Consider the following 25,008-nt stretch of genomic DNA (forward strand, 5'->3'; position numbering starts at 1 on the left):
TAGCACTTTTTTGTCTCTTATTCTTATTAATTATCAAAGGAGGGGGTGAAAATCCACCACTATGTAGTATCCTTACTTCCTTTCTGTGTCTTTTGATCTCCCCTTCATATTTTGTCTGTTCCTCTGTGCTGCTTCCTGGCAACGCTTTCAGATTTATCCTGCTGCTGCTGCTGCTAAGTCGCTTCAGTCGTGTCCGACTCTGTGCGACCCCATAGACGGCAGCCCACCAAGCTCCCCCATCCCTGGGATCCTCCAGGCAAGAACACTGGAGTGGGTTGCCATTTCCTTCTCTAATGCATGAAAGTGAAAAGTGAAAGTGAAGTCGGTTAGTTGTGTCCGACTCTTCGCGACCCCATGGACTGCAGCCTACCAATCCCATGCATGGGATTTTCCAGGCAAGAGTACTGGACTGGGGTGCCACTGCCTTCTCCATCAGATTTATCCTAAAGGTCGTTAATTCTCTCTTTAGCAGTACCTATCTACTACTAAATCCTTCCACTGAATTTTCATTTAATCACAAATAATATACTTCTTTTTAAAATCTATTTTTAATTGGAGGATAATTGCTTTACAATGTTGTATTGGTTATTGCTGTACAATAGTGTGGATCAGCCATATGGATACATGTATCCACTCCCTCTTGAACCTCCCTCCCACCCCTCTGGCTGTCACAGAGCACTGGGTTGAGCTGCCTGTGTTATGCAGCAATTTCCCACTAGCTATCTATTTTACATATGGCAATGTATATTAAAAACTGTATATACAATTGTATATAAAAATGTTATATGCAAAAATATACATTAAAATTGTTTCTTTTTTTTCATATCTACCTGTTCATTTTTGTAGTCTCATGTTCTTTATCCATTTTCCCCTGATTCATTTTATTTTTAGGAACACATTATATGGGGCTTCCCTGGTAGCTCAGCTGGTAAAGAATCCGCCTGCAATGCAGGAGACCCCGGTTTGACTCCTGGGTTGGGAAGATCCTCTGGAGAAAGGGTAGGCTACCCACTCCAGTATTCTTGGGCTTCCCTGGTGGCTCAGATGGTAAGGAATCCACCTGCAATGTGAGAGACCTGGGTCCGATCCCTGGGTTGGGAAGATCCCCTGGAGAAGGGAATAGCTACTCAATCTAGTATTTTTGATATACATAGATCTATCAGAAACTGTTCTATCTCTTTCATATCGATCTGATCATTTTTATAGTCTCATGCTCCTTATCCATTTTCCCCTAATTCATTTTATTTTTGGGAACACAATATGTAGATAGCTGTTTAAAACACTGTTTAATACTCTGTATTCCATGTTTGCAAAATCTGAAGTCCTTTCAGATTTGTACTTCTCTTCTTTCTGTTTGTTTGTTTGTTCTACTGACTGCCATATATGATGTTTCCTTGTATGTATTCTGTTATTTTTGACTATGATATGAGCTCAACTCGGTAAGAATGTTCTAAGGCTTGTGTGTGAAGGTACAATCCTCCAGGAAGGATTAGCATCAGCTTCTGCCATTTGCCTATGGCATGAAGATCAGGTTCCATTTGGAATTAAATTTTCCTTCTTGGGTTTTTGGTTTTTTTTTTTTAAGCCTAATCCAATAGTGTACATTCTAGGTCCAGGCTCCTATGAGTCTGGGTCAACAATTTTTAAATCAGGGGAGTCCCTTACCATCATGATACTATTTTTAAAAAAATATTTAAAACTGGCATAATAGAAACTGCTTACATAAAAGGATGAAATGTGATAAGAAATATAAAGTATAAAATGCACACGTGACATACACAGCAGGTGCTCATTAAAAGTAAAACCTCCTGCTTTATCTCTAATCCTCTATAAGCCACAATTAAAAAAAAGCTTCATCTTCTGCCTACCCCAGTTTTCTCATTCAGAAATAGCATTTCTCTTTGGGGCAATTTTTCATGCAGCTGTTAAGATATACTTTCACATTCTGTTAACTTTCTGTAAATGAGTGTCATTTAACACACTGGGTCTCAGACTTACCAGCTGCTTTTATTTATTTCTATACATCTTAGGTCCCTATCTAAATTAAGTTCCTTGACAATAAGGATGGTTTTTTATTTACGTTCTGGCCAGTGAGCACATAATTTATGCTCAGTAAACTCAGATAAATGAAAAAATCCTCTCACAAAACAGACAGCAGTACATCAGTCTAGGGTATACGGGTGTAGGTGGCTGATCACCATCTGAGAAAAGATACATCAAGGGAAACACTGTGACTACTTCTAGGGAAAAGGGAAAGGCGGTAAAGAAAAAGGACATATACATTGATAAAATCAAACAGCCTATGTGGCCCTTCCGACTGGCTCAGCAGTAAAGAATCCACCAGCAATGCAGGTGATTCAGGAGATGTGGGTTCAATTCCTGAGTCAGGAAGATCTCCTGGAGGAGGGCAAGGCAACCCACTCCAGTATTCTTGCCTTGAGAATCCCATGGACAAAGGACCCTGATGGACTACAGGGCGTGGTGTCACGAAGAGTCAGACACAACTAAAGCAACTGAGCATATTGTATGTAATGCAACATATATTTATATAATATGTTAAACTTATAAACTCATAAAATATGTACTGATTTCACAATTTTCTCTATAGCAGGCACTAGGTAAAACAAGAGTAAGCCACTGAAAATCTATCATATAATCATAATATATTCAAATAAGATTTATAGATAGAAGCATTCAACTTACAGAATAACAGTATCTTCCCTTGAGGTAATACAAAAAGGGTTCTTCAGGTAAAAATTCGATTGCTTTATCTAGATGTTCCTGAAAGACAATTCAAAAGAAAATGTCATCTCCCAAGTTTCAGGCAGTGGTGAATGGAACTCTGCCTACCAATTTCAAAGGGACTTTATGATATTGTTTCTTCCTTCTCTTTATCATTAATACAATTAAGCTTATCAATAATCCAATCATCAAAATGCTCACAACTAGAAGTATGATTATGATTTAATAAGGCTACAGAGGATGTCATTTTAAAAAGAGAAAACATCCAAGTCGCATTTTTGTCTGCCTATGACTTGCTACCTCATACTTACTGATTGTCAAATGATGTGGGTACAATGGAGAAAAAGAAGGGCAGAACCAGGTGATAGAGGAATCTACCCACCTGACATTGTCAAATGGGTCTAGGGAGCTGGAAAACAAAGAACTCTTTGCCCATCCTTACAATTATTGACCCTGAGGGGTTATTTACTGAGTGACTGTTTATTGTTGCTGTTCAATTGCTAAGTCATATCTATGCTTTGTGGCCCCATGGACTATAGCATGCCGGGCTCCTCTGTCCTACACTGTCTCCTGGAGTTTGCTCAAATTCATGTCCATTGCATTAGAGATGCTATCTAACCAACTCATCCTGGGCGGCCCTCTTCTCCTTTTGCCTTCAATCTTGCCAGGCATCAGAGGCTTTTCCAATGAGTTAGTTCTTTGCATCAGGTAGCCAAAGTATTGGAGCTTCAGCTCCAGCATCAGCCCTTCCAGTGAATATTCAGGTTTGATCTCATTTAGGATGGACTGGTTGGATCTCCTTGCAGTCCAAGAGACTCTCAAGAGTCTTTTCCAACACCGCAATTCAAAAGTATCAATTCTTCAGCACTCAGCCTTCTTTATGGTCCAACTTTCACAACCACACATGACTACTGGAAAAACCATAGCTTTGCCTTTACAGACCTTTGCTGGCAGTGTGGCGTCTGCTTTTTAATATGCTGTCTAGGTTTGTCTTAGCTTTTCTTCCAAGAAGCAAGCATCTTTTCATTTCATGGCTGCAGTCACCATCTGCAGTGAGCCCATTTAGAGCCCATCTGCCTTTAGAGCCCAAGAAAATAAAACCTGTCACTGTTTCCACTTTTTCCCCATCTATTTGCCATGAAGTAATGAGATCGGGTGCCATGATCTTAGTTTTTTGAATGGTGAGTTTCAAGTCAGCTTTTTCACTCTCCTCTTTCACCCTTATCAAGAGGCTCTTTAGATTCTCTTTACTTTCATTGGAGCAGTATCATCATATCAGAGCTTGTAGATATTTGTCCCAGAAATCTTGATTCCAGCTGGTGAGTCAGTCAGTCCAGTATTTCACATGATGTACTTTACAAAGAAGTTAAATAACCAGGGTGACAATATACAGTCTTGATGTACTCCTTTCCCAGTTTTGAACCAGTCAGTTGTTCCATGTCCAATTCTAACTGTTGCTTCTTGACCCACGAACAGGCGCTTCTCAGGAGACAGGTATGGTGGTCTGGTACTCCCATCTCTTTGAAAATTTTCCAGTTGCTGAACCACACAGTCAAAGGCTTTAGCATAGTCAATGGAGCAGAAGTAGATATTTTTCTGGATCTCCCTTGCTTTCTCCATGATGTAACAAACATTGGCAATCTGGTCTCTAGTTCCTCTGCCTCTTCGAAATCCAGCTTGTACATCTGGAAGTTCTCGGTTCACGTACTGCTGAAGCCTAACTTGAAGGAGTCTAAACATAACTTTGCTAGCATGTGAGTGCAATTGTATGGTAGCTTGAACATTCTTTGCCATTGCACTTCTTGGATTGGAATGAAAATTGATCTTTTCCAGTCCGGTAACCACTGTGACTAAAACTACAGGCACATTATGAATAATGAGTATGTTCAGTACTCATTTTACTCATGCATTATGGCAAATTTAAGCCCTACATTGAATTCTACTCCTCCTAACAAATTAATTTGTAGAAAATGTTAATGAATTAATTCCAGCCATGTTTATGATGTAGGTGAACTCACGACCAAAAGGCTAAGACTCTGTCTTTAGAAAAACAACACTCATTTACTTTGTGACTTCTTTCAGGTTCTATAGTAATAATAATAATAATAATAATAATTTTTAATCAACCAAAGAGCTTGATTCTTTTTGGCACAGTGTTTTTAAAGACTGACATTTCATTTAAGTAAAAAAGATGAAGTCCTAGAGATAAATTGGTTGAACAATTTGATTTATACTTGTTAATGGAACATTACAAGCTACATTAAAACATTTTTAATATCAAGAAATACCTTGAAGCGATATCCACAGTTAATTTTGTTTTGTAAGCCCTCAAACTCAGATACATAGCCACACAAAACTGCATACCTGAAAAGGATAAAAACAGTGGACACTGGGTAAATTTTTAATGAAATATCATGAAATTTAACATTTAAAAAACATATCTAAACTATTCATTAATATTTAACAAAAGTATTCATATAGATGCAAGGACCCTAAAAATAATAAATACTTGACATAAACATGAGGCCAGTTTCCTCGTCTATAACTGGGGATACTAACACCTTATATCTTGTATATATGCTGTGAGATAAAATATCTAAAATGTAATTGCTTAGAATAGTGCCTGGCATGAGTGAATTTCATGAAAGATGAGATGCTGCTGTCACAATCATCAACATCAAAGTCACTAAGAGACTCTCAGGAAAGTCTAATCAAATTAAAAGTATTAAACTGAAAAATATACTGCATCAACAGATTCCTGTTTCTTTTTCATAAAATAAAAAGTTCACGGTTCCCTTTAATGTCATTTGAAAATTAAAATAAATATCATCACTAAAAACAAAAACCAATAAAATTTTTTTTAAATACTAAAATCAAAGATAATTTTAGACTACGTTTTTTCAAAAATTCCCCAGGCCCTTCAATCCTTCACTGGAAACACACTACTACAATATTGCATCTCGTGAATTCTTTACCTTTTTTCCATTAGGAATATAAAATTTACATCAGTGCAGCCATGAAATTAAAAGACGCTTACTCCTTGGAAGAAAAGTTATGACCAACCTAGACAGTATATTCAAAAGCAGAGATATTACTTTGCCGATTAAGGTCCGTCTAATCAAGGCTATGGTTTTTCCTGTGGTCATGTATGGATGTGAGAGTTGGACTGTGAAGAAGGCTGAGTGCCGAAGAATTGATGCTTTTGAACTGTGGTGTTGGAGAAGAGTCTTGAGAGTCCCTTGGACTGCAAGGAGATCCAACCAGTCCATTCTAAACGAGATCAGCCCTGGGATTTCTTTGGAAGGAACGATGCTAAAGCTGAAACTCCAGTACTTTGGCCACCTCATGCGAAGAGTTGACTCATTGGAAAAGACTCTGATGCTGGGAGGGATTCGGGGCAGGAGGAGAGGGGGACAACGGAGGATGAGATGGCTGGATGGCATCACGGACTCGATGGACGTGAGTTTGAGTGAACTCCGGGAGTTGGTGATGGACAGGGAGGCCTGGCGTGCTGAGATTCATGGGGTCACAAAGAGTCAGACACGACTGAGTGACTAAACTGAACTGAACTGAATTACTTGACTATAAATTGGATACAATATTTGTTCAGCAAACTGCTTCCTCTAAAAATTGGGCATATATTACTTTTTATATTCAGACTATTTCTGTACAAAAGTATTTAGAGTTTTTCTGTCTGAGGCTGTATATTGTCACCCTGCTTATTTAACTTATATGCAAATATCAGTATTTCAAAAGTAGGTCCTAATTTTCCCTTGCATTGTCATAACTGAAGAGGAAAATGCAATTTTGGGTGTTATTTATCTTGGTTGTTTCTGTGGATACACATATGAACATTCAAATAAGAAGTTGAAGACAACAATTTTCTTAATTTGGAATACTCAGCCCATTCCTGGACACAGAAGATCACACAATTCACAAAAACTTCTGCACAACCAATAAAATGACCCCTTTTCAGTTATAACTTTTTTGACCTCTTAATTTTCATTAGAAAATCAATAATCTCCTAACAGTAAAAGCAAGCGTTATGACAAAAGCAACCTATTAAAGGTGAGCCGAGAACTTACCTATATTAGGAGATACTACTTAAATTACTATATTTAAGTACTATCTTAAATTACGATAATACATTTATCATAACTGTTGTTGTTTAGCCACTCAGCCATGCCTGACTCTTTTGTGACCCCATGGCTCCTCTGTCCATGGGATTTCCCAGGCAAGAACACTCGAGTGGGTTACCATTTCCTTCTCCAGGGGATCTTCCCAACCCAGGGATTGAACCTGAATCTCCTGCGTTGGCAGGCACATTCTTCACCACTAAGCCACCTGGGAAGCCCATCACAACTGTAGCAATATTGATATACAATATTGAAAAATTTTATAATGAACCAATATTAATACATTATTGTTAACTACGCTCATGCTTCCTTCCAATTTCCATCTGTTTTTCCCTCATGTCCTTAAATTCTGACATTTTTCTCTCCACCCCTCCTTTCATATTTATCCCTGTTAATTCATATCTTTTCTAGTATCTCTTTCCCATGTGAAAATCTTTTAATTACTCCCGTCATCCATTATCCATCCTGTTTCTCCTAATTTTGTGCCAGTTGCAACCTTTATAAGAATACCTTCCATATCTTCACCCACTGAAAAAATGACTGAACACACTAGTGTCTAAGATTCAGATCTGGCATGATAGAATAATGATATTGTCAACAGATATTCTGTTGAATAATTGAGGCTCAAACCATTCTCACAGCACAGGTAACCCAGAATCTTGCCTGTACTTTAACATTGTCTCCAAGAAGATTACAGGTGAACTTGTCTTCATGCTTTCCTTAAATCCAGATAATTCTCTACTCTATCCACTAGCAAAGAAAAAACAGATCATGTCACATTTTTAGAAAAATCTATGTTGGATCTACTTGAACTTCATCATTCACAGAAAACCCAACCAACTATTTGTGTGGGAGTCAAAGGAAAAGATTTGATGTTCACTGATCTATAGTGGTGGAATAAATCTTCTGTTTTGCGAAAAATCAGAAAAGCTTATGTACATCTGATCTAGCTTTACAGAGTTCTTTCAGCACATTCTTTACAAGTTACTCTAAGTGAAGGGGAAAAAAAGGAAAAAACACGACTTATGAAAACCATAATATGAAATATGTGCATTTTCCCTTATAAATAATCTGTCACCAGAGTCTTACTTTTTTTTAAGTCTGATTCTTTAAAGTCTAAAGTATTATTTATCTTCTTACAAACCATAAATTCAAAGTTCACCTGACCACTTTTCCCCAAAGAATCATCATTTCTTTTCTGGCAATCAATCTCACCTATATCTACATGTATGTGGTATATAGGTTGTTCTTTTTGATATTGTTTGTCTTGAAAAATGTAATTTAAAATTTTACTTTGTAAACTCTTAGGTTGATGGGAACAAGTAAGAAACTATATACAATATGGTCTATGACCTCCATCTAGAGGTTGTTCTAACTATATTTGCTTTAACAAAAATTCTGTATTTTGTTTTCATCTATAGCAAATATTTTAATAATTGTCAAGCAGCCCTGTCTCAACAACTAGTAAGCAACTATTAAATCAACTCCAAGAAGCACTTTTGATTTAGTACCAATGCTATTTATGTTGTGAAAAAGCAGAGGAAGAGTAATGTAAAAGATGAAATACTGAGTATATACAAATATAAGATCTGGCTTTTATTTTCCCCACTTATTGTGTGACCCTTGGTTACTAATCACAACACCACACGACACACACATATACCAGCCCCCACACACAAACACCATCCACACAGACTGCCTTGCTTACACTTGCCATAAAATGGAAACATGTTGTTCTGCAAAACACATGCATGTGGATATAATTTGTGAACAGTAGAGCACAATGAATATGCAAGACATTATTTATAATTAAGGTCAGGCCTGATTAGTTAACAAACTGCGAATCCATTGCTAATTTTGCTGTCTTGATTCGAGAGGTATTTTAGACCCATACAACAAAAACAACAGAATTTTACAGAAAGCTTATGTAGCTTTAAAGTTACAAGGCAATTTAACTTGGAAAATATGAAGATGAAAAACAAGTTTTTAAATAACATTTGTTTTTCAATTATTCCCTTGATATCAATCCTTTATGAAATTATTTCTAATGATTGCTCTTTTATTTCAAATTGAAGGCTTATAAACCATCACAGCACCCTGTAAACCGTGAGTCAACAAACTTATGCTTCAGGGTTAGGTGGTAAACATTTTAGGTTGTGGGATCAGAGAGTCTGTTACAACTATTCAACATCATTGCTATGCACAAATGCACAGGGATGGCTGTGTTCCAATCAAATTTTATTTACAAAAGCAGGCAGTTGCATTTGGCCTGGCGGCCATGGTTTGTCATTTATGCTGAATGAATGAGAAAAAGTCTTAACAAATTGAGGAAAATTCCAGCAGAATAAGACATTTTCATGATATTTTATTACAATTGACTATGGAATCAGTCAACCTAAATTTCACCTATTGCTTCTCAAATCAATGTTTTAATTTTTCTTTCCCATCAGCCTAAACCTCTATTACTATATTCAATTGAATGAGGATTCTTAAATCTAGTAGGTACATCATAATAAATTCTAAAAATTAAGATAAAATTGACTTTTGAATTTATTAAATTTTATTAACTGACCAGATTTTAAATGTTTTTTAATTAAAAAGTTATACTGAATAAAAAATAACGTGAACCACAAATGAATCAGTGCTCTGTGTGTTTCTGTGTGTATAAGGACCAGATTTCCCGCATGGTCAAATACCATGGTTATAAATAAGGCAGTTGTGTGCCAGCTAAGTCGCTTTAGTCTTGTTCATCTCTTTGTGACCCCATGGGCTGTAGCCTGCCAGGTTCTTTTGTCTGTGGGGATTCTCCAGGCAAGAATACTGGAGTGAGTCACCTCCAGGGCATGGACAGAGGAGCCTGGTGGGCTACAATCCATAGGGTGGCAAAGAGTTGGCCATGACTGAAGCGACTTTGCACACAGGCACACACACAAAAGTGAAAACAGACGAACAAAGTAGCCAGATCAGTGGAAGACAGGCTGGGAAATACACTAAGGAAGAGTTAAGCATAATCTGTCCTCACACAGTGAATTTTAAAGTGTTTATGATGCCTTCAGGGAAGATTCAGGATTGTTCTTGTATGGAAATTTGGAAGTTCACACTGATTAGTATCCTCAAGTTGAGGATTAACATCAAACGTAATGTGATTCTTCACTGACACAGATTCATGTATGGGAGGAGGGCTTCCCTGGTGGTCCAGACAGTAAAGAATCCACCCCCAGTGCGGGAGACCTGGGTTCAGTCCCTGGGTTGGGAAGATGTTCTGGAGGAGGGCATGGCAACCCACTCTAGTATTCTTGCCTGGAGAATCCCCATGGACAGAGGAGCCTGGTGGGCTACAATCCATGGGGTTGCAAAGAGTCAGACATGACTGAGCGAATAAGCACACACAGCACATAGGAAAAGGCAGAGGACACCAGAGAAAGAGGAAGTTGTCTAAGAGAAGGCAAAGAATTCTCTGTAGCAGAAGAGAGCTGGAGGGGGGTATTTCTGCAAATAGAATTGCTTAGGGTACCTGGAGTCTTGTCCCACCTTCTCATGGGAGAGGGAATGGGGTAGGCTTGTATCTCATTTTATGCCATGTGATGGCAGCTTCAAAAGATTTGCTGTTATTTTGGTATGTCCCTTAGAGTCTGTCCTTTAGTGTTTGGGGGACATAAAAAATGTTCTGATTCCTGCCCAGGGAATTTTAAAATGAGAGTTTGTGAGTGGTGCTCCCCCTGCTGGTAGCAATGAAAAGAAACAGGTCTGCTTTGAGAAAATGGATTGCAATTTTGAATTGGAGAAAATACGAATTTCCTGGAGAATAAACGTGAACCTGCAGGAAAAAAGCCACTTTAAGAGAGATTTTGCCTGAAGCATCTCTGAATAATAAAATAATCCCAAAGAGGTGTGGATTTCTGAAAACCTAGGTCTGAGAGAAGGGTCATAGATAAATTTATTACTAGCACCTAACATATCTATATTGCTGGGGAAAAAAAATAATTAAGGAACTGAGAAATGTTGCAAAAATGCAACTGTGAGTAAAATGAAATATTCATTAAAAACAATACATTTATTCTTGTGTTTTATAATTCTAAATATACAAAGGATCCAAAACAAAACAATACTCTCAAGAATAAATTTCTTGTCCCAAGGATACCCACCTACAACCATCCAACTAATTAAATTTCCTTTGTTTGAGTTTTCTTATATTAGAAATGGCTTTTCTTTCACTTATGGAGTGTGTATACCTTGTCATCAAGGTATAATGGCTGATGTGCTTTTATTCTTTGAAGCATTCTCCCTACATTTAGAAACATGGCATCATTTTAGCATTTGTTTCCAAACAAAATCTTATACAAATATAATTTAATTAGAATTTATCATATTCAAAGTTATTGGACTTGGTAGATTCAGTTATGAAATATTCAATGAAAGTTTATCTTAAAAACATTTAAAATATATATACTGAAAAATACATGAGAATAAACAGAACAATTATTGCATAAATTTTATGTACTTACCATAGATGACAATATCCATTCTTGGGTGCTCTCATAATAGCTTTTTCACCTAATGTCTTTCCTGAAAGATAAATGTACTTACAGTTTGGTACCTTCATGTGAGTTGGTAGGAGGTAAATTATTGAATTAAGCCAGTAGTTCCCAAAAGTATGGTCCTAATACCAGAAGTCATTACCTAGAATCTTGTTATAAAAGCAAATTTGGGGCCACATAGAAGACTTACTCGATCATAACCTCTGAGACAGCTATCTGCATTAACTGGCCTTTAGCGGGTTAATGGCCTTTATTTCTGATACAAATTCAAGTGTAGACTCATTGGACTAAGTGATTTAACCAAATGCAAAAGTCATTCGATCATTATTAATAGATACTGCTTTATAATTAACTCAACCAACATTTACTGAGTACTTTCTAAATGTCATTGTGTGAGCCCCTGGGAATAAAAAGTCAAATAAAACACAATTCTTGACCTCTAAGAATTCATTGTTCAGTAGGCAGCAGGTATATAAACAAAGAAATTATGTATAAAGATAAAGGTTAAAAAGAGCACAGCAGAGAATGGAGAGAGCAACTCTATCTAAAGGAGTAAGGGAAGGTGTCCCAGAGAAGCTCTTATCGAACCATTCATGATAGTGAACACACTCAGTGCATAAATAATTCCCCTAAATAATTTAACTTCATTTTAGAATAACTTTTAATAATCTGTTAATTTCTGGATAGAGGTTTGTCTAAACCACATTCTCAAAATCTTTCTCAAAAAGCTGCTGTTTTATTTCATACACTCTCCTTTTCTCTGCTCTTTTTCTTTTGCTTGAAGAGCAATGATGTGATCCAATGATTTGAAAAATGCTCTTCTAAATAAGTAGTTTAGATAATCTTTATAAATAAAGATCTTTTATTCTAAAATCATTCTCCTATTTGTTAAGGTGGTATTCTATAGCTCTCTCCATTAAGAGAACCACGCAGTGTAGAAATCTACACAAATTGGAAAAAAATTAAAAAGCAGTCTCTTAAAATGACAACTGATATTACATTGTGGGCATATATTAGAAGAGTTAATAATTTGATAATGAGTGCTTGAAAAACATAAATATTTTTAATGTATAAACATTAAAACTACATCAACATCTTACCTACATTACCAAGTGAACAAAAATAGCTTTGAGGGCACTGCCTAAAATAGAGGCAATTCCATCGCTCTGAGAATATAAAAGGGAGCCAGGTAGTATACATACTGGTTTTGTACCCTCACTGATGCCGCTTCAGCCTGAAAAGAAACCTATTTCCCATAAAAAAATTTTTATTTTGTGGTCTATTTGTGTCCATCATCCAATCTTGAAAGTTACAAATATGTTCTTTTAGATATGATTCATATTTGATTTGCAAGACAAGTGTGATCAGTCATAGGACTTCAACAGATGTACTGCAAAAATGGGACACCACAGTTAGCAGGTTAGGAAAGAATTTTATACTCTCCAGGGATCCAATCTTCCCTCCACATAACAAGTTCAAATATACTGTCAGGAGGAGCAAGAGTCAGCAAACTCTTCCTCCTTCATACTGAGTGCCCATGCCCTTCAACTCCAGTCTCCAATTTCCTGCTTCTCTGCCAGGCACTTATTACCTGTGCACTGAATTACAATTGCCTTTCTCTGTACTGATCTTGTCAGATCATTTAGCATTCTGGCTGTTATTCTTTTGTTGTTACTTTAGAAAACAGGATGATATAATGAACAATCATGGACTCATCACTCTGCTTAAACAATTGTCAACTCAAGGCTTATCTTGTTTTACTGAGATGAATTTTGAAAAAACATTAAAGTCTGAGTAGTTATTTCTTTGTGGTACCTGGAGTTCTATGTTATAGGAAGTAAGAAGGGTTATTTTAATTTTGGTGAAAGACCTACTATTATTATTGCTTCTCAAATTATTACCACTTAATGTATCATCTTTCTACGATTTTATAAATTTTGAAAGCCGGAATTTGAGTTTTTCAGTTGCCTATTTTAATATACTCAAATATTTTTAAAGACCATATACTTTTATCTAAAAATTCATTTGTGTTTACTATAACAATTACTACCTGAGAATAATTAATATTCACAAAATACTTACCAATATTAGCATAATGCTTCTTTTCTTGTGTATTTGTAGATAGCTCATACATGTCTCCATAAGCACGAGCAAACCGCCAAATAAACTCTATTTCATCTCTAAACTGAACACACAGAACTGCCCATTAGATAAACTTAGTAATGTGACTATACCACTGCAACCTTTTAAAAAAATTAGGTAGGTAAACTGGTACTTAGAAATGACTGCATTCATGTGCATATCACACTTTAAATTGAAATATTCATGGCTATAAAGTGTGATCTAGTGTAGTGTTACATTTGGGTCTTAGAAACCAATGAATATTATGCAGACACCAGTTCCGCACCTATGAAGAAGAGAAAACTAAGTGTTAGAATTTATGAATTCTCTCTGGGTGGTAGTATCCTCTCCTTGCTTTCCTTTCTAACTTAACTACTGTCAATATGATGCCTCAATGGGCATTTCACATAATATCTGTAAGTTATTAGAGATTACATATATTCAAAAGAGCAGTCATATTTTTTTTACCTAAATTACCTAAAGAACAATGCTAGAGATTTAAAAACTTGAGTTCATGTATTTAGAGTTTCTATATCCTCAAAAGTTAGCCTTAAATTTCTCATGGGAAAGAAGATTTATGGATCTTTGTGATATTGCAAAATCCTTTCTTCCCCTTTGGTGGTGGTGGTGGTGGTGGGAAGGATGAGCTTTGTTAATTCAGTCCAACACTAAACACTGAAAAATGATTACTAGTAGAAACACAGTGAAATACTAATGGCTGTTACATTAATAACTGAAAGATAGTGAGCTTAAAGTGTAGCTTTTCCTCCCTCGAGAAGCAGTACATCTTGCCCTTTATCTGTTATAAAATATTTTAAAAATGTATCAAATTGATAAAATCAATGTCAATCTGTATAATCAACCAGATCTCTGGTTCTCGTTTTTATGACCTTTGAGCCTAATAAACCCTTTGTTGTTGTTGTGTCTGACTCCAAGTTGAGACCAACCCTTTGCTACTCCATGGGACTGCAGCACGCCAGGTTCCTCTCTTCTCTACTATCTCCAGGAGTTTGCACAAATTCATGTCCATCGTGTCGACGATGCCATCCAACCATCTCATCCTCTGTTGCCCTCTTCTCCTCCTTCCTTCAATCTTTTCCAACATCAGGGTTTTTTCCAATGAGTCAGCTTTTCCCACCAGGTGGCCAAAATACATATTGGAGCTTCAGCTTCAGCATCAGTCCTTCCAATGAATATTCAGGGTTGACTTACTTTAGGATTGACTGATTTGATCTCCTTGCTGTCTAAGGGACTCTCAAGAGTTTTCTTCACAAGTTTGAAAACATCAGTTCCTTGATGTTCAGTTTTCTTTACAGCCCAACTCTCGCATCTATACATGACTACTGTAAAAACTATAGCTTTGGCTATATGAACTTTTGTCAGCAAAGTGATATCTCAGCTTTTTAATATGCTGTCTAGGTTTGTCATACCTTTTCTTCCAAGGAGCAAGTGTCTTTCAATTTCATGGCTGCAGTCACCATCTGCAGTGATTTTTTAGCCCAAGAAAATAAAATCTGTCACTGTTTCCACTTTTTCCCCATCTATATGCCATGAAGGGATGCGACTGAATGCCATGATCTTGGTTTTCTGAATAAACTTTTTTATTTAGTTTAAAAAAATTTTTAGTAATATTATTTAAAAAATTTACACCAGTCATTTCACTTTTGTAAACTGTGACACAATTGTTGTGGTCATAACATGAATGGAAAAGTAAATTAAATAAAAATTAAAACTATACAAACAAGTTATTATCACGTATATCTCACCTTTTCTTTGTGGTCACAAAGCAGCTCAAAACTCTCCACTTTTTTGCCCTCATTCACTCGTAAATTATCAGCCATCTGAATAAGGGCATCTAAATTTAATTCCTCCACATGAGTGTTAAACGCCTTAGGGACTGGAAAACTCTGTTCTTCGGTGTCAGTATTAGCTGTAACATACCTAAAATTGCAGAAATAATCATCAACTCTCTGGAAAGTTATACTTTAATGGCCAGAGAGATCCTTTTGAAATGTAAGTCAAATCATTCTACTCTTAGGCTTGAAATCCTGCAATGGTACCTCCTTTCACTCAGAGAAAGCTCATGGACTAATCCCTGGAGGAGGGCATGACAACCCACCCCAGTATTCTTGCCTGGAGAATCACAGCAGCCTGTACAGTCTGTGGGGTCACAAAGGGTCAGACACGACTGAGCGACGAATCACATTTCCTAATAACAAAACTGGATGAGATTTGCCTCCCACCTCAATCGACTCTCTGACCTTATCTCCCAGCTTGTTTCTCATTCAGTCCATTGCATGCTGGCTGCCCAGCTACTCCTTAAACAAACCAGGACATTCCTACATCAAGACCTTTGCTTTCTGTTCCCACTGATGGGATGGCTCTTCCTTCAGTGCTGTGCTGCACTTAGTCACGCAGCTGTGTCCAACTCTTTGCAACCCCATGGACAGTAGCCCACCGTGTCCAGGGGGATTCTCCAGGCAAGAATACTGGCGTGGGTTAGCATGCCCTTCTCCAGGGACTCTTCCTAACCCAGGGATCAAACCCAGGTCTCCTGCATTGCAGGCGGATTCTTTACCATCTGAGCCATAACTCACACCTTCACCTCCTTCAAGTCTCTGTTGAACGTCATATCTCAATATAGCTCATCCAGACCACTTTATTTAACGTTGCAACCATTACTTCCCAACCCATGTGCATTTCCTTCACCAATCTCCCTTATCGTGCTTGACTTTTTTTTTAATCTTCTGTAGTACATACTGTCTTCTGATACATTGTGTATTCTACTAACCTACTACATGTGTTATTTTTTGTCAGGATCTCTCCCACTAGAATGCATGCTCCCTCACAACATGATCCCTAAAACAATTCTTTGTTTTATTAACTGATGTCATCAAGTGCCTAGAACAGCACCTGACACATAGGGGATACTCACTGGATACTGCTGAATGAATGATATAGAGTTGTAGGAACTCGGAGGCAGTCAGGTATATATATAAATTAAATATATATATATATTCATGTATTTACATATACATATGTATATACACACATATATTCACACACGCACACACATATATATATATACGTATAAATTTGTGGTTCAAGATGATGTTCTAACCCTTAGCTTAGTTGTTAAAAATTCATGCTACCTCTCACATTTCCTTTTTGGTGGCATATAATGCAACAATTTATTTTCATTTATTCACACATTACCTTGTTCTAAAAAAGATCTTAAGGAAGTATATAAGGATATATAACACAGAAGAGAATGAATTAGAAGTGGTGGGAAAAGATAAAAACAAAGTCAAATGTGAATAAGGCCAATAAAAAAGTACATATACTTTAGATACCTATACCCTTGCTAAAAGGCACATAAATGTGACTTCACATCTTCTAATAGCTGAAGCAGTCACAGTCTCCAGCAGATACTAACAAAGAGAAAGGAAGCAAGTTCTCGAGAGAAGTACACCTATTTTCAATACTGACTCAAATAAATTTTCTTCAAAGTCCTTATAAAGAAGACACTATATGATATTCAACTTCTGTAACAACATTATTAATGGCAACTTCATTCTTCTAATTGCTCAAACCAAAAATTTAGAATCATCCTTGACTTCTTTGTCTAACCTAAGCAACGTTCAGAAATCTCTGTTGTTTCTATCTTCAAAATATATCCAGGATCCAGCTGCCTTTACCCACTGCTCCCCTGGTCTAGACCACCACCAGGTTACCTGTATTAATGCAATCCTGTCATGTCTCCCTGCTTTAGTCCTTGACCATTATAGTTTATTCTCAACATAGGAGCCACAATGGTCCTCTAAAAAGCTGAATCAGATCATGTAACCCTTTGCTCAAAACCCTCCAATGGGTGACAAAAGCATAGTAAGAATGTTAAGTCCTTAGAGTTATCTATAGGATCCTTTATAATTGAGTCCACTACCTCTGACCTCATCTATCACTCTCCTGCTTGATCAGCACTCCAGGAATACTGGCTTCCTTCCTGCTTTAATATCTTCGTGTTTGCTGGTCTTTCTGCCTGCTATGTTCTCCACTGAGTATCTATGTTAACTTACCTCCTCACCTGTTGGACACCCTTATTCAAACATAATCTTCATATTATGGCAGAAGCTATGGTTACCTACATAGCATACATTAGATATCTACAAATTGCGGGACTAACAGAGTTTAGCAAGTTGGCTGCATATAATACTGAAATATGAGTCAGTTTCATTTCTAATATATTAGCAGCAAAAGCCTAAAAAACAAAATTAAATAAAGTATTTCACTTATGATGATCTCAGAGAATGCCAGACACCCAGGAATAAACTTAATAAAACATGTAGAAATTATATGGAGAAGATATAAAAGATATATTAAAAACTGCTTATAAAAGAACCTAAATTCATGAAAAAATATATCATGTTCATGGCTACAAACAACTGATATTATAAATGAATGAATTCTCTCTAGATTACAGATTCAATGTAACTCCAATTTTATAAACCTAAGAAGAAATTTCATACAATTTAATGAAATGATTCTAAAAGTTACATGAAAAGGTAAACAGCCTAGAATAGTCAAAGCACTGTTAAGAAAGAGAACAGGGAGAGAAGACTTACCTCACCAGATATTAGACCTATCTTGCAGCTACAATAATTAAAGACAGACTGCAATTGGTAAAAGGATGGATGAGTAACTGAAAACAGAACAGAGTCAAGAAACAACCTCATACGCAAATGAAAAGTATGCTATAAGACAGACATGGCATGTCAGATTAGTCTTGCTTTAGCAGGTGGTTTCACAGATGCTTATTATATTGTTTATAATAGCAAACTAAGTAAATGAGTAAAAGTGGCACATGCATGGACCATTAATCAGAGTTTGCATAAACTAAAGAGTTTTTAGTACAATTCTGTGCACCTGAGATACAGTAAGAAAATAATAACCAGAAGAAAGAAACTAGTTTAATATTAGACACTATTACTTAAACTAAAACCCACCAAACAGTACACTTTAGAAGGGTGAATTTTATGTTATACAAATAATATCTCAATAGAGATGATATTTTTTATAAGAAAAAACTGAATATTCTATAGCCATTAAATCAATTAAACCAGAATTTGTATGTCTATTCTAATAGAGAGAGGGAAAACACAGAATAGCTATATAGAGAGTTCCATCAATATATGCAAAGAATTTGATTTATTCAAATTCTAAGGAATTAAAAAAGAGGAAACATTACTTACATCGTTTTATGAAGCTAGTAAAACTAATGCCAAAACCAAATAAGTACAGTAAAATAAGTAATAAAAATTATAGGCCAATTTCACATATAAATTTTGACACAAAAATCCTCCAGAATATCAGCCAAAAAATTTCAACACACATGAGAGGATGCATCATAACCAAATTGAGTTTATCTCATGAATTACAAGCACAGTTAACATTAGAAAATTTCTCTAGTGTAACAGATAAAATGAGGAAAACTATATGATCTTTATAATGGTCACCAAAATTTTTTTTTCAATGAATTCAATACCATTTCAAGACAAAAGAAATACCAAACCCATAAACAAGGAACAGAACTTCTTATACTAGAATATAAACCCCAAACCATGATACAGTTCACATATAATGATGAAACTTTATAAGCATTCTCTTTAAAATCAGAAATAGAGAAGGATATCCAATATTGTTGCTTCTATTTAACAGAGCACTGCAGGTTCTGTTAGCACAATATTAAAAGAAAAACAAAAAATAGATAAGAATTGGGAAATAAGAAACACAACTGGCATTATTTGAAGATTATTCAATAAAAAGAAAATCTAGCTCCCTTCACCCAGCAAGAACACCACAAGAAGTTGTCTGTGAACCAGAAAGTAGGTTTTCACCAGATACTGAATCTGCTGTAACCTTGATCATGAGCTTCCCAGCCTCCAGAACTGTGAAAAAGAAATTTATGTTGTTTATAAGCTACCCATTCTATGGTACTTTTAGCAGCTCAAACAGACAGACAGTATTCAGTATTTAAATTGAAAGAAAATCTAACAGAGTTTACAGATGAGTAAATAAAACTAACATATATGATCAATTATCCCCATGGACAGAGGAGCCTGGCAGGCTATAGTCTATGGGAAAGCAAAGAATCAGACATGACTGAGTGACTAAGCACACAAGTTCCTATATCTGTAGAACAAGTTACAAAATGTAATTTTATAAAATATAGCCTTTTACTATAGGACTATATACAGGAAAAATACACAGTATCCAGGAAAAAATTCCACAAGAAGTTTGTAAGATTTTTCTATAGAAAATTATAAAATATCATCAGAGAACATTAAAACATGTTTAAATAGATAGGAAAAGATGTCATATCCACTGACAGAAAACCTTAACTTTAAACCAGTTTCATATGGTACCAAATTAATAGTTTTAACATAATTCCAATCAAAACCACAATGGTATTTTCCTATGGAACTTACCTGACTCTAAACAATATGGAAGCACAAGTGTAAAAAGAACCAAACCACTACTCAAGGAAATAGACAGATTCAATGCAATCCCAATCAAATTACCAATGACATTTTTTACAGAACTAGAACTTAAAATTATAAAATTTGCATATAAACAGAAAAAACTCCCAACAGCTCAACCAATCTTGAGAAAGAAGAATGAAGCTAGAGGGATCAGGCATCCTGACTTCAGAGTACACTACAAAGCTACAGTAATCAAAACAGTGTGTTACTGGCACAAAAATAGACATATAAATCAATGGAACGGAACAGAAAGCCCAGAAATAAGCCACGCACTTATGGGCAATTAATTTACAACGGAGGCAATAATATAAAATGGACAATAACCAGTCTCTTTAATAAGTAGTGCTAGGAAAACTGGACAGTTACATGTAAAAGAAAGAAGTTATAACATTCTCTAACACCATATACAAAAATTAACTCAGAATGGATTAAAGAAGACCAGATGTAAGACCTAAATGTAAGACCAGATACTATAAAACTCCTAAAAGAAAACACAGGCAGAACACTCTTTGACATAAATTGCAGCAATATTTTTTGGGGGGATGTATCTCCTAAAGTAATGGAAATAAAAGCAAAAACAAACAAATGGAACCTAATTAAACTTAAAAGCATTTGCACATCAAAGGAAACCATAAAGAAAAATGAAAAGACAACTGATACTGTGAGAAAATGTTTGCAAACAGTGCTACTGGCAAGGGATTAATTTCCAAAATATATAAATAGCTCATACAGCTTAACATAAAAAAATAATAAAAAATGGGCAGAAGACAAGTAGACATTTCTCCAAAGAAGATATAGAGATGACCAATAGACACATGAAAAAATGCTCAATATCACTAATTATTAGAGAAATGCAAACCAAAACTACAATGGATATCACTTCACACCAGTCAGAATAGCTATCATTAAAGAGTCTATAAGTAATAAGTGCTGGAGATGGTATGGAGAAAAATAAATCCTCCTACACTGTTGGTGGGAATGTAAATTTGTACAACCACTATGGAGAACAGTATGGAAAGTTCTTAAAAAATAAAAAATTGAGTTACCATATGATCCTGCAATCCCACTCTTGAGCATATATCCAGAGAAAACTCTACAGCAAAAAATCATTTTACTGTACACTTGAAACAACCACAAAATTGTAAATTAACTGTACTTCAAAAAAAATTTTTTTAAGAGAAAAAAATAAGAAGAGCCAAGACAGTTTTAAAGAACAGATATCAGGACTATCATACAGAGAATAAAGCAATGATAAATCAGTGTGGTATTGGCATGACAATAGACAAACTGGCCAGAAAAACTAAAAAGAGAACAACTAGCCTGGTCTCTCCTCCACATTAAAAAAACACCCAAGTGCAAAAAAAATTGTGAAAAGGAATCTTCTACTTATAATTGGGCATTATTAAAAATTATAAGAAAGTTTTAAAAGCAAACTTTAAAAATAGGGCCTGGGAAATAAATATGCCTTGGAAAATATACAACACACATACTGACTTTGCGTTAGAGCTTAGATTTCTACTGGGGGCAAAACAACAACAACAACAACAACATTTCATAGGTTATCTAATATCTAACAGTCTTCCAACACTCTTTCAGCAGGCCTGGAAAAGTCTGCCCTCAAATGTCAAATTTACTTACAAACATTCATCTTCCAATAGGACTTTTCTGGCTTATTTTCTGCTCCAAATTTGACTAAGAATTGTGCCATTTTATGTATCTCTTTATTGTTGCACAATTGATTCCTTGCTTTAACAGAACAATAGCATATTTGCAGGCATAGTTTTATTATTTAAAGAGAAAATGACATTATTTGCTGTGAAAATAGTGTATTTATAGAAATATATCAGTAGTGAGTTGCATCAGAATATGCAAAAACATGTCTGCCTTCAGTACTGTGGCCTCTCTCCATATCAGGCATTCTGATTTAGTTCCTTTTGCCTAACCTTACCCACACACACCTAACTGCTCCTACATTAGAGACAGATGTCAGCAAGGAACCTCTAGGCCCTCATTCCTCCATGGAAACACTAAATGACAGACAGATTGAAACAGCTTTGTGGGAGATCTAAAAAGTACTCAAGGATTTGCAGCAATCAAGAAAAACCCATATTCAAACGGCAGAACACTTCACAGTGTTTTCACTCACCCTTGCTTCACCCTTCCCTGGTATGGCACAGCATGGCTGGGAAAAAGTCATGCAGTTCTCAGCTCCTCCCTTAGGACAGAAGGAAGTGAGTGCATCTGGTTTGCAATGTTCTAGCATGTTGAGGGGCTTCCCAGAAAACTAGTTTCTGTTTGGCTTTCCTTAGAGTTCAGGCAGAAATGAAGGCATAATATGGGCATCATATTAGAGGCCAGCGAAAGTTGTGGCAATTACTGTGACATGTGAGAGCTACAGGGGAACCATAGACTAATGGATGCCTGGGCACAAGAGATTATGGGGAGAGGAATATTATAAGACACCTATGGTGCCAAGAAGAACAGAATGAGATTCTTATTGAAAAGATATTTTAAAATGGTTATGTATTTGGGGGAAAGCACATACTCAGGCCCTCAGAAAACTAATGCCTAGGAAAGACCTGAAAAGCCCATAAGTCTTTGTAATGGGCTAATTAGTGGGTCTTCCCTGTATACAGCCAATCTGCAAATCTAGAATAGATGGCTATTTTTTCAAAATGTACAATTTTCAACAAAAGATCACAAAGAATACAAAGTTCAGGGAAAGACTGCCCTTCAAATGAACAAAATAAATTTCCAGAACCTGACTCTAAAGAAATACAGCCTTTGTGCTTATTGAGACAACAATTTTTAAAACAATAGCCTTAAATATGTTCAAAGAGTTAAAGGAAAAAAATGGAGAAAGAACAAAAGGAAATTGGGAAAATAAATGAACAAAAAGAGAAAACAAAGAGCTAGAAATTATTAAAAAGAGGACCAACAGAAATTCTGGAACATGAAAAGCAGTAAGCAGAGAAATCCACTGCTGCTGCTGCTGCTGCTGCTAAGTCACTTCAGTCGTGTCCGACTCTGTGCGACCCCATAGACGGCAGCCCACCAGGCTCCCCCGTCCCTGGGATTCTCCACTAGAAAGGATCAAGAAAATACTTGAACAAGCAGAAGAAAGAAGCAGGAAATCTGACGATAAAACACTTAAAACTATTGAGTCTGAAGAGTCAAAAGAAAAAAAGAATGAAGAAATAGAGCCTAGGAGACTTTACGGAACATCATAAATCAGGCCAATGTATATATTATAAGAGTCACAGAAGGAGAAGAAAGAAAGATGCAGAGAGCTTATTTTGAAGAATAATGGCCAAAAACTCCCCAAATTTGAGAAAAGACATGGATATATAAATACAAGAAGTTCGATTAACTCCAAATAGGATGAACGCAAAGAGATTCACACCAAGACACATACTCAAACTGAGGGACATTATGACAAATCATAAAAATCTTGAAATCAGCAAAAGAAAAGCAAATCATTACAAAAGAAGTGAAGTAAAGAAGTAAAGTTGCTCAGTCGTGTCTGACTCTTTGCGACCCCATGGACTGTAGCCTACCAGACTCTTCCCATGGGATTTTCCAGGCAAGAGTACTGGAGTGTGTTGCCATTTCCAAAGTGATCCTCAATAAAATCACCACCAGGCTTCTCAGAAGAAACCTTGCAAACCTAAAGACAACAGGATGATATATTTAAAGGGCTGAAAGAAAAAAACTATCAGCCAAGAAGTATATATCCTTAAAGGAAAACTGTTCTTGAAAACATGATAGAGAAATTAAGGCATTCCCAAATAAACAAAAAAATGAGGGTGCTCATTACCCCTACACCTGCCTTACAAGAAATGGTAAAGGGAGTTCTTCAAGTTAAAACAGGCTATTAGGCAGGACTAACTTGAAGTCATATGAAAATACAGTCTTCTGGTAACAGTAAATAAAAATGTGGTTAAATATAAAAATTAGCATTATTGTAATTCTGGCTCATAATTCCATTTTTATTCTCTTACAGTATTTAAAAGAGAAAAGTATTAATGTAAAAAAAGGAGTATAAAAATAATGATAAATCTAGCTAACAGCTATACAACTATATAGACGTAATACGTGCTATCAATAACATAAATAGGGGAGTAAAGTTATAAAGGAGAAAGCTTTTATATACAGTTGAAGTTAAGTTGGTATCAGTTTAAAATAGATTGCTATTACTTTAGGACGTTATTCATAATGCCCACGCTAAACACACAAACATATCTACAGAATATACACAAAAGTAAATGAGAAAGGAATAAAAAAATGTATCACTATAAAAAAATTAAGTCAACACAAAGGAACGGAGTAAGGGGGGAATGAAGGACAACAGGGTATAAGATACATGGAAACGAAATAACAAAAAGGCAGCTACTAGTAATTGGATTTAAATGTAAATGGATTAAATTCTCCAATCAAAAGACTCAGGCTGGTAGTATGGATGAAATATCAGGATCAACTGTATGGGGTCTATAAAAGACTCACTTTAGAATTGAGGACACATAGGTAGAAAGTAAAAGGATGAAAAAAGATATTCAATGTAAAATAATATCCAAAAGAGAACAGGGGTGGCTATATTAATATCAGATAAAATCAACTAAGTCTAAAACTTATGAGACAAAGAAGAACATTTTATAATTATAAAAGATTCAATTTAACAAGCATATATAACAATAATAAACATATATATAATAAACATTAGAGCTTCTAAATATATGAAGCAAACACTGGCATAATCGAAGCGAGAAATAGCAACATAAAAATATAAAACTCTTTAGAGAAAACAAAGGAAAAGCTTCATGGCATTGTATTTGGCAATGACTTCTTGGATATGACATCAAAAGCACAAACAAAATAAAAAATAGATAAACAGCTTCAAAATGTGTCAAAGGACACAATCAATAGTGAAAGGCA

The 25,008-nt window shown here is 35.8% G+C and overlaps 1 protein-coding gene across 2 annotated transcripts in view; it reads right to left on the reverse strand.

Moving 5' to 3' along the window:
- The window catches only part of LOC138437039 (regulator of microtubule dynamics protein 2), a 112,179-nt gene that overhangs the window by 27,435 nt on the left and 59,736 nt on the right, over window positions 1–25,008 (reverse strand). For both annotated transcript variants that reach the window (XM_069583532.1, XM_069583531.1), the window contains exons 3-7: window positions 15,304–15,478; window positions 13,499–13,601; window positions 11,384–11,444; window positions 5,031–5,106; window positions 2,704–2,781 (exon numbers count right to left, since the gene is read on the reverse strand). In XM_069583532.1, coding sequence (XP_069439633.1) covers window positions 2,704–2,781; window positions 5,031–5,106; window positions 11,384–11,444; window positions 13,499–13,601; window positions 15,304–15,478 — 493 coding nt within the window. The remainder of the gene's footprint in view (window positions 1–2,703; window positions 2,782–5,030; window positions 5,107–11,383; window positions 11,445–13,498; window positions 13,602–15,303; window positions 15,479–25,008) is intronic.

Source organism: Ovis canadensis, chromosome 3, assembly GCF_042477335.2.
Source record: "Ovis canadensis isolate MfBH-ARS-UI-01 breed Bighorn chromosome 3, ARS-UI_OviCan_v2, whole genome shotgun sequence".
Lineage (NCBI taxonomy): Eukaryota > Metazoa > Chordata > Mammalia > Artiodactyla > Bovidae > Ovis > Ovis canadensis.